Source organism: Rhipicephalus microplus, chromosome 3, assembly GCF_043290135.1.
Source record: "Rhipicephalus microplus isolate Deutch F79 chromosome 3, USDA_Rmic, whole genome shotgun sequence".
Classification (NCBI taxonomy): domain Eukaryota; kingdom Metazoa; phylum Arthropoda; class Arachnida; order Ixodida; family Ixodidae; genus Rhipicephalus; species Rhipicephalus microplus.
In genome coordinates, this window is record NC_134702.1 from 5,282,036 (window position 1) to 5,293,119 (window position 11,084).

Genomic DNA, 11,084 nt, shown 5'->3' on the forward strand with positions numbered 1-11,084 from the left:
TGTTGGTTTCACGTGCATTGTCTGCATATATGCTTTCAATTTGTGTAACATGTGTGGTAGTTAAACCTGGAATTTTTGGAATATTACTGAGTCACCGCATTAGGCAGCCTCGATTGAACTGCACAATATTCGTGTAGAAGAGTGAGCCATCTAAAACATTGTTTTTCGTCTGCATTGCGCTGATATCACTTGCTTCGTTACTGTTTTTTGTCTGCATTGCGGTGATATCACTTGCTTCGTTGACTTCAATCATACTTAATCTATCCCCATTTCATACTTATGCTCAACTACTGGTCCAAAGGTCACGGGATCCCTGCCGCGGTGGCCACCTATCGATGAAAGTGAAATACTAGAGGCCCATGTGCTTAGATGTAGGTGCACGTTCAAGAACTTCCAATAATCGGAAGCCCTTCGCTACAATGTCCCTCATAATCGTATCATGCTTTTGGGATGTAAGACTGCAACGATTATTGATTTAATAATAGTGATGACTGAACAGTTATCATTGCAGTTATTGCATGAATCTATGCAAAATATTTTGTTTGAAGAAACTGCAATGCCAGGGAATTTTTTGAAAAAGGGAATGTCATTGCTTGAAATGTCCTTGAATTGAAATATTAGTTTCTCTTTCATCTTACGATATCATTGTCTAGTATCCATTGTTCAATTTAGCTTGTGGATAATGACGGTGTAGTTCCACTTTGTTTTCAGTTGAGTGTTTCTCACTCGCAGTGTGTTGGAGCTGAGGAGTGCCTTGTGGCCCTAAACGAAGTGGACTGGGATGTTCACAAAGGAATCAAGTGGCTGCGGCTTCAACAGCAGCTACAGCAGCGGCATGGATTGGCATTTCCAGCTGAAGCATGCTCACACGCCCTGGAGCAGAGTGGATGGAATGTTTTGCATGCCACCAATTTCCTCAGAGCCACACAGGCAATGGATGACACCACTGAAGTCTAATACCTGACAAAGATTTTGCTTGGGGTGCCAATTGTTGGAAAAGGAGCGTGTAGCTGTACTGCACGAACCGGTAACCTGAAATGATGACTATCATCAGCCTGGCACACTCCATTGTTGTTCACTACCGTACACAGAATAACTGCTTCTGTGGGATTGACTGTGTCAGAAGACTAATTATGCTGCACAAGGCTGAGTTCTCGAACAATATCATATTGACATTTAATATTATTGCATAGCTCTATTTAAGTAGAGTGAAGAAAAGAGGTGCAGCTAATTAAATTTGTTAATGCAGCTAGAAGTACGTGTTTGCAAGAGCCCTAGAAGGGACTTGTCGTCTGACACTGAATCACCTGGCCATTTATATGATCAGTATCACACATAAAGGCTAGTGGGCTGTCAAGATGGGTGGCATATGGCAGTGCTCTGATTACCCACACAGCTCAATAGAGAACAGCATGAAGTGAAGAGGCAGGGACAGAAAAGACACTTTGAGTGCAGCTTGCCACAGTGTTCCTATAGTAAGCAGTTAAGTGTGCTGCTGCTCTTTTACGATTGTCAAGTCCGAGCAGCTGCCAGCTTTCTCATCAAAGCCCTTTATTGAAAAAGTTTTACCCTACATCTGTCGAGCCATCTTAGACCGTTGGTGCCTTGTGCCTTTCAATGGTACATGTCGAAAGTCTTTAGGGTTTAAGTAAAGCCAGTGGTCATGGTTGTTTCGTGATGCTTACTGCTTCACTCATGTTGTTGCTTAAATGGAAACATAATCAAAAGAACTTAAACTACTGCTTTTTTCACGTTGTGCCTAGGGTATTAATACTGGGTATTGCCAAAAAAAAAAAAAAATCCTGGTCTTAGGTAGGAACGTGCTCATAGTAAGGTGGCACATTATGGCCTGACGGTTTATGCTGATGTACTGCCGTTGATGTGCCCTACCCTTGAAAATGTACAGTGCACGCAGGACATTTGCAAATGCAGGCTATACATTGGTGCGAAAAGTGTGCCTCTGGGAACTCTCCCTGCCTCCGCCCCTTTGTTTATGCCTCACTGAGACTCTCATAAGGTTTTACTGAAACTAGGGCCAACCAAGAACTCATTTATATAAACAATTGTGTAGCCACTGTGGAATTGCAGCCATGTGTTTGCATTGAGACAATCTGAAAGAGATGCTTACATTAGCTGAACATGAGAGCTCGCTTTATGAAAAACATAGTAGCACATTGCATATAGCTTTTAATTATAAAAGAACTCGTTGTTGGGCTAGGTGGTAGAGCATTTCAAAAAGTTAATTCGAGCGCGAAAACTTGACACGATCACTCGCACACGCACACACCGATGCATCAAACACATGTGTTTAACGCATGGGTGTGTGCGTGTGTGAGTGATCGTGTCAAGTTTTTGCACTCGAATTAACTTTTCGAAAGCTTTTAATTACATTGCAGAATAGGCCGGTATTTCTGGCTTATCATATTGCAAGCATCTCTTGCATTATACTGGTCTCTACTTATCTAAATAAAAATTCAAATACCTATCACAGTTGCTTTTACAAGCACTTGAAGACCTAGCAAATGCCATTTTCTTTTTGTGCTTTGTTGCAGTGATATTTGCTTGACTGCAAGTGCAAGGAGTGCAAAGTTTAGGCCTCTGCATCTATAAATGCCATACAAACTTGTGGGGAAGCAATTTTTTTCTCTTCTACCCTATTGTGTGCTGCTTGTATAAGCTGTGTTGACAGTGCTGTAAGCTCTCTCTTCAGCATTTTTTTATGTAGCTCAGGGCCTCGCATAGAAGCCCCCCCCCCCCCCCCCCCCTTTGTTTTTTAGCCTAGCGATGTCTGTGTTCATGTTCTTAGCTAGGCAATAAAAAATTTTCGGCCATAGATGTCCTTGCATACACAGTTTAATTCATTTCTACCTATTAAATGGGAACATTGGTTGTCAGTATTGGTAGGTAAGCCACGTTGTCTACTGATAACGCATGTTCTCCTGAGAATTCTTGCAAAGTATGTGCCATTTTTGTCATAGTTATTTAATTGGTTGTCATATCTAAAGTTCCTCTTCAAGATGGTCCTCCCATCAGCAGGGTCTTGGTAAAAGTGTAAGTGTACAATTTAAGTCACTGTTAAATACGACATTTGTGCACCATTGTAAAATGTACTGCATGCAATATGAATGAGCCACTTTCTTGTCACAAGCAGGTTTGTTTTGTGCTCTTAGTGGTGAAGCTTGAGCATTTGCAGTGCTAGATCTTTTGATGCTGATTTTAACCTAGCCTCCTTGGAGCAATAGCTGCATTTCCTTCGTTACTGCTGCCCAGGAAAAAGGCCTTTTGGTGTAAATATATTTATAAATAGGCTTTTTGGAGTGTTAGGTTTGCCTTGTGCAAGTTTGTATATGTTTGTCGTGTATGTTTTGTGAGCAGCTTTGCTTTGGTAGGCTGCATTTCATAAGATTTTAATTGTGATTGCCTTATAGGTGGTCTTTGTGCTTGGCTGTTTGCATGTAGGTCCTATCTCTAATGTCATGAACACAGCAATAGCTGCAATTTTACCGCTTTGATAGAATTATTGGCAGTACTAATCTCTGTCTTGACAACGTATCCCATAGCCAAGATCTAGAGGTGCAAGTTAATATTTTTACATGCTGGCGTTTTGCACAGGAACAGCAGCAAGCCAAACCTGCATTCCTGTGTCTTGTTTGAAGCAATATATTGGCAGCTGTATGTTAAACATGCCTTCCTTACAACCATGTGCAAGTATTTCTCTTTTTAAATTGCCAGAAAAGCTGGTGTCTGCAGTTGTAAAAGCGTTCTTTCATATGGCTTTTAGAAACCTCATAGCAATGCATTTTTCTATTTTCGTCTTACTTAGCACTTGACATTAAAAATTCTCCTGTTGTATTGCACGAGTTTAATATATTTAACTAAAGTTACCAACAGGAGCATTGGCCTGTTTGATAACAAAATGGCTCAGCTACTGGTGTTATTTCAAGTTTATAACTAAAAACCTTGAGACAAGACAGGGTTTTCGTGTGATTTGCAAAGTATTAGTGTCTGGAATAATCTGAATGCCTTTTTTTTCTGTATGCAGCAGCTGTACTACATCTCTACTCAGCATTGCATACTGTCAATAAAATGTTTGACGAATGTAGGCTTTTGTGTCTACGTACAGCTCAACAGTATGTATTCTTAGGCTAAGCTTGTAGCCTTTTTACATAGTATATGTGCAGCATTGGTAAAATGTTCTTCAGGTGAGCAGGTTATATACATATTTCCATATGCACTAAACCCTAATGGTTATAAAGTTTAGCTTAAATATGCATAAAGACCCATCTAAAGTAGTACTGACTAGGAAGCTCTTGTAGACAAATGAAAGGTGCACTGCCCCAACATTGCCAGGATAAGAAAGTACAATGCCGTAAAATGAGACGCATATAAATAAGTCATATGTGTACACTGAAACCTTGATGTGAAAGTAATGCTTGCAGTAGAAAACATTGTTATATCATGAATGTTACTGAATTAAGGTTCCAGTGTTTCAAGCTAAAACTTCACAAGTCGTTAGTGAAACTGCTTGAACTGCTCTACCCACTATACTAATAATGAGTTGTGTAGCTTTGGAAAAGGCATGCACCATTAATAGTTTGTACTATGTCAGGTTTTGAACCACTAATTTGAAGGTCAGTGCTTGAGGTACATCTACTTTTTCTTCATATCCAGAGCTCCACTGCTCCGATAATTAGCCATGAACCAACGTGTACCATCAAGGTCTGTTTTATATTATCGTCTTGGGATAGTAGAGGAGAAGTATTCTGCCTGGGTACACTATTTGGACAGCACATTTCAGCGTCAGATAATTGAGTTGTGCCCAATTGTCTATGCTTAATCATCAGTCGTAGGAATTATCTATGCTTATTATCACTCCTAGAAACTATTCTTAATCATCACTCTTAGGAATGGAATTGTCTGAGGATACACCCCTGGTGAACACATGGCAACCAAAGCAGTGCCCACCATATGAAAGCCAAGAGAGAATTAACAATGGGACAAATCAGTTGGGTGGGCTTCTTTATACAACTACACAATACAAAGAAACGTGTGGGAATTGTGACAGAAAGTGGCGCAGCACATGAGACATCCTCGGATGCATGTGCAGGCATTTTTATAGCACCACTTCATTGAAACGCTAGCTGCTATTGCTTGCATTTTTGAAAAAAAAATGTACTTTTTTAGTGCGCAGGAAAACAAAAAAAGAAACCAAGAAAGTATATTTCTTTTAAGAATGCAATACCAACCAAACCACGTAACTACTCTGTTGCTTGCTCCTGATTGTCTAAGGCATCTGTGCTCATCTTGTCTCGGGATGGTTACCCCTTGCTGCCTTGTTAATACAGCATGTCAGTTTCCACTTCTAAATCTGGCATTGAGGTGTGGCAGAGATCTGCGAACGACTGCACATGGTTAATGCTCTCCAACTTGGGTGTATCTGTTCATATTTAAATGAAACAGCGCACAATAAGACTTCTGTCATTCCTTTTCCTATCAGTCTGCTGCTACATTGAAATGCGAACTCTAGTAGTGTTTGCATATTTCGCAGACTCTGGCTGATACTTGCTATACTCGCAGGCAACTTGGCAATGAAGGGAAGGCTATGCAGCCATGATGGACGTGTACTGCCGCTGAAAAATATAGTCCCACTGTTGCACCTGTTTTTCATGTGAAAAATCATAAAAACTAACATTTCATTTTTTGTGGGATTCCGTTTACAAAGAGATACCAGCAGGTAGTACGGAGATATTTACATATATTTGTTTTACTTCATGTAATGTCATTTCGAGTTTTTGCACGTCTTACGTGCACTTCACAGTCAGAATTGCTTCGTTTTTAAGTGAGCGATCGTCGCCCACCAGCTATTTCTACGACTCGTCGAAGAAGGTTGTGACGAATTTCGCTTACAAATGGCTGTCAAAGCAGACGTAACAAATGGTATGAAATGTTATTTTTTTAACAAGGCCGTCATTCAAAACAAGAGCTAAACGGGACTACTTTTCAGAGGAGTCCATGTGCAGTAGCTCTGCTCCCGTAGCTTCCCCTTCATTGCCAAAAAAGAGTAAAGCTGTTCGCAAGTATAGGATTTCATTAAAGCCGATTATTATGGCTAGATGCTCTACGGTAAAGCTCACAACTGCACAGCTTTTGTTTACCACTTGGACACATCTCTATGAAGTATCAACATGGGCTTGTGCAGACTGGCAGAACACAACTTCAAAAATTTTTCTCATTTTGAAAAATCGTAATTATACAAGGCTTTCTCAGTGAGTAGCCAATGAAGATTGCTAGTAAATGAGCTATTTAGAATATTTCTTACTAGGACCACCTGACTGTTAAATTTACAACAAAACATGTTAAAAATGTACTTCTTTGCAACTTTGTCACCACCTGCACACGCTATTTCACACTATATGCATCTCGAACTATTTTTTTCCAGCAGTGAAACTTCCTGACAATCAGTTGATACAATTAATTGCATTTCACTAAATGTTCTCTTTCTATGAAAAAATCTCTGATACGGGCCATATTGTCTGTATTTAAAGGAGCACCGACATCAAATTTATTCTTAACAAGATTTTTGCATCAACGAGTACCTATAGACCCCGTAGCAGCGACTAGCACGATTCAAAACAGCCGGCAATCCCGCCATTTTTAGCGCTGAAAGCACTACCAGTGGCACGACCTCGCTGTCACCTTCAGATCGCACCACAGCTGACCACTTCTCCACAGAAAAGATTGACGTCAGGCTCAGCTGCTCCGCAAATACTTCGTCTGCCAGACGAAAACATTCAGTCATGCCTGTCACTTGCATTGCCGTCGCTGCCGTACAAAATGTCGACTCGGGTTGAATGCGATAGTCTGGAGCTGGAATCCCCGCGACGTCGCAAATTATTTTTGCTTCGATTGACCCGTTACAGAACAGGGATTCCAAAATGGACCGCGTTCTAAGCAGCACTGATGAAGCGCCAGAGGATGCCATGTTCGCTCGTGTGCCTCTGCTGTATTGGTGTGTTTTGGCATGGTGTGTTTTGGTGTGTTTTGGTGAAATACAATAAATATCGCGTGACAAACCCGCTCGTGCACTAGTGCGCGCAATTATTCTAGTGCTCCCTAACATTCTGCGTACTAACGACCATAGCATTTGCCCCATTGTGCTGTCTCAGCAGGGCCGCAACGATGGTGGTGGCTTTACAATGAACGTGTTTTGCCATCGGACACAAAAACGATAACCGCTGTGACTGCTTATCACGGTTATGAACTGGTGTGAAGGAAACGTGTCGTTCGTACGTGGAACGTTGGGGAGCACTAGAATCATTGTGCGCACTGATGCGCGAGCGGGTTTGCACATGGTATCTTTTGTATTTTGCCGGCATTTGCAATTAGCAGAAAAACACTAATACCTGACAGATATCAAAACTGTCTAATCAAACGTTTTGCAAACCGATCTACAACTTTCTCATTAAAATTTTTATCTACCTTTATTTCTTGAAAAGTTAGTTAATTAAACATATTTAATCAAACAATATTTGAGAACGCAAAAAATAGTCCAACTCCAGGCAACGGTAACATGCGTTTGGTGGCGTCGTAATTGCGTTTTCCAGCATATTTTTAAACTCTGGCTCAAGTTACGTGGGACACCCTGTATACACTGTTTCATATTGAGAGCTTGTGGTTGTGTTGTCGTGTAACTATACATGATATGAAAAGACACCCTCATTGAGCTTTTTCCGCGCTTCGAATGAGACAACTGCAACTCGCAGCGGTTCTCCGACATGCTGACCGGCAAGCACATGTTAAATCATGCTTTTTTCTTTCGCCGTTCTTTTAAAGGTTGTTTGCATCTTGGTAAGTTCACGAAATCATTCAATGCGGTGCGACGAAGATCGGACTCGAAAAGTGAATGCATATCCAAGCTTCGGCACCAGTCGATGCCACGACAAGAATACTCGGATCGTAGACATCATCGCTACAAGCGCATCGTCATTCAGCACGATAAGTGTGGGATGTATCACTCCGAACACGTAGCACTAGTGTCTGTGTCACAGGGCACTCCATCTTCATTAAACTCTGGTAAGCTGTTTGCCGTAAAAATAAAATAACTTCCACGCGACAGATTCAATTTAAATTTGGCCAAGACGACCTACGCACACAGAGCAATCGCAGGAAGGGCACATCTCGATTCAGATATTTGATGTCAGTGCTCATTTAAGGAAGGGTTTAAGAAGCTAATAAAAGTAGTTTGTAAAACTTATTTTGTAAACCTACCATTGTTTTGTATGGATAGTTTTGTCCTCTAAGGATTTTTTAGACATGTGTTACAGGCTCATGCAGTGTGCAGTAGTGAAAAATCTTGTATACAAAAAGTGCTCGCTTTAGGTCCCCAATATTTTTTCAAACAAATGAAAGATAGCCAAGTGCCAACCAGCTTGCATGGAAGGACCCTCTCAAAGCATTCATTTCGCGAAATCAGGTGCACCAGGTGATTCTCTTTTTCGTCTTGACTGAACTTGCACAGCCATTTGGGGTCACTGCAGTTTTCTTCAAAATGGTGCAAATAAGGCACAGGATTTGCTTTAATGATGTTGCATAGAAACAACAGACCACTAGCCTTAGATTTTTCTTGTGTTAGTTTAACTGTAATTATTAGTAATTAGGTTTTACTTGACTTTCTGTTGACCAGGGGTGGAAGCGGGTTTCAGTCTTTTGGAGCAGCTTTGGAGCAGTAACAAGGGAGTTTTGGAGCAGCTCTGAGCATTGCAAGGTGTGTTGTGCAGCATTGAAATTTTGTTTTGGAGCAGATTTCTCAGGTCACACATCGCTCTTAATTGCAATTTTTTGCTTTCTGGTAATTACAAAACATGTCTGTAGTTTTTAAAGCATGCAATGCTGATACAGGAATCAGACTTACCCTAAACTGATATATATTGAACCTCGCAACATCAAAGCTGAAAGTACAGCAAATCAAAGAAAAAAAACAGCTGCTAGATCTTAGACGAACGAAATGCTAGAATGTTGCAACGTTCATAATTTGATTAAAACACCGCATTTAACATGAAGAGCCACTCAAACTAGAGATGACCTGATATAATAAAAAAGTTATCTTCATAGTAAACCGATGGGGCTCTACAAAAATTAATGTAAAAAACTTATGTTCCTGTCATTGAAGTGCCACAGCCGACATGAGAACCGCAAGAAATTTACATCCACTTTCCACGCCATTGCTATGCAATTAAGTGAAAAAATTTTCATAACAGTATTATATGAATACGCGACGAGTGTCACGGTCGTCGCCATATTCCGCATAAACCAGAAGTTGGTAACATTCCCTGCGCATGGTACGTTCCACCCGAGCATAAAATTGCGCAAGCTGGAATGATGAGGGCTGCTCAAGCAAAGAGCGACCGGTCTCTGTTGCGCAAGCGATAGCATCCTACTGCGTGTTAGATCTGCCATCGAATGCTCAAGCAGAGAGGAGACACGCTGCCCGTCTTGAACGAGCATGAAAAGTTGTGGGGGAAAGGGGGGGGGGTTCGCTCGAGCAGAAGCGGTGAACTTTAATTCTAAGGACGTGGTTGCGTTAGCTGGCACGCACACTATCGGAAAGCATCAGAACACGACTCGTAAACCGTTCTACGTGGTGCGTGCTCAGCGGGAAGAGATTGTGCAATAAGTGCATTTCTTCCTGGAGTGGCCGTACTTATTCTTTTACACCAGCGTTTTGTAGAGTGTTGCAATGTCAGATCCAAAAGAGTTCACTGTCGGCCTTGGTAATGTCATGGGGTCATAATGTTTATGAAGGCAGCAGCCGTCGTTTTCATGATTGAACGTTCTATTTGGGCAAACCTGTGCCCCGAAAATGAAACGTCACTTTAGAAGCAATACACACTGTAGACTGACAGCAGCAAATATAGAACGTTAACCATCGATAATCTGCCAAGCAGCGAAGTGCGTCAGCATTTACATGCATGCGCCATCTAAGATTCCAGAGTTATTGCTAGCGGTCGTGTAAAGTTCCAAAACAGCCTCTAATGTACGCGTTGTGCGCGTAATCTCATTGGAAGGTTCTAAGAATATCTAGATGGTTTCCAGTAATTGGGGCACAGTTTGCGCAAGGCAGCTTTACACACTTAATGGTGTATAGTACCAAAAATAGGAAGGAGCGCGTGCAACATTACCATTACAACATTGCAAATTGTTCGTAAATGAAACTGATCTTTATATTTTTTAGTTTATATGGTTCCATGGTCTCCATCACAGAGCCTGTGCGGTGCTCGGCAGTTTTTCGGCAATGGAGCAGCGAGTTTTTTACAACACTACAGTCTTTATAGTTCCACTAACAGCTTTAACATAGAGTCGCATAATGATGTATGTACAGAAATGCTACCTCAGCAAGATTCATGCATTCTGTTCGCGTGGCGCAAGATTCATGAATGAACCGAAATACGTGACCAAACTAATTCGTTATGGACACAGTTGTGTCCTTTCTGTAGACCACGTGTGTTGCTCGGTCGGTGATAAAGCTTGACTAAATTTGGCGGTATACACGCAAATTGCCGTTTTAGAGCAGCAGGTCAAATTGGTACAGAATGGCGTAATTGGTGCAGCACTTCCACCCCTGTATTGCCCCCAATGGAAAGGTGGCCTGGGAAACACTAGGCTTCCTAATGTAAGCGAAACGATTTTGAATTGCAGTGGCAGACCCTTTAAATATTTAAATGCCAATTAAAAATTTTATGTGTGCAACTGAATCTGGAGTATTGGCACAGCAGTGTTGACAGATACTGCTATGAGTGGCCAACTGTTGAGATGCACAGTGACTGTGCATGCCACTTCAGGTGCTCTAGCTAAAGATTCAGTGTGCTTTAAAAACAAAGTCAAGTTGGTGCGTATGATATCTAAATATCAAACATGCCATGACTGATGAAGCTGATAAAATGTTTTCTACATGTAATACACACCCACCACATTTTCTTTGTAGCCTGCTACTGTTTGCAAACTTAATGCTTTATCACCTATGTATTTTCAAGTACTGGGTTATGATGTAAACACAGTATTGTACACTTTCATTCAATAGAAGAAGC

The 11,084-nt window shown here is 41.2% G+C and overlaps 1 protein-coding gene across 2 annotated transcripts in view; it reads left to right on the forward strand.

Moving 5' to 3' along the window:
- Nucleotides 1–4,098, forward strand: part of Ack-like (activated Cdc42 kinase-like) — an 84,391-nt gene extending 80,293 nt beyond the window's left edge. For both annotated transcript variants that reach the window (XM_075888784.1, XM_037433776.2), the window contains one exon: nt 733–4,098. In XM_075888784.1, coding sequence (XP_075744899.1) covers nt 733–766 — 34 coding nt within the window. In that variant the 3' untranslated portion in view covers nt 767–4,098. The remainder of the gene's footprint in view (nt 1–732) is intronic.
- Nucleotides 4,099–11,084: the final 6,986 nt, after the last annotated feature.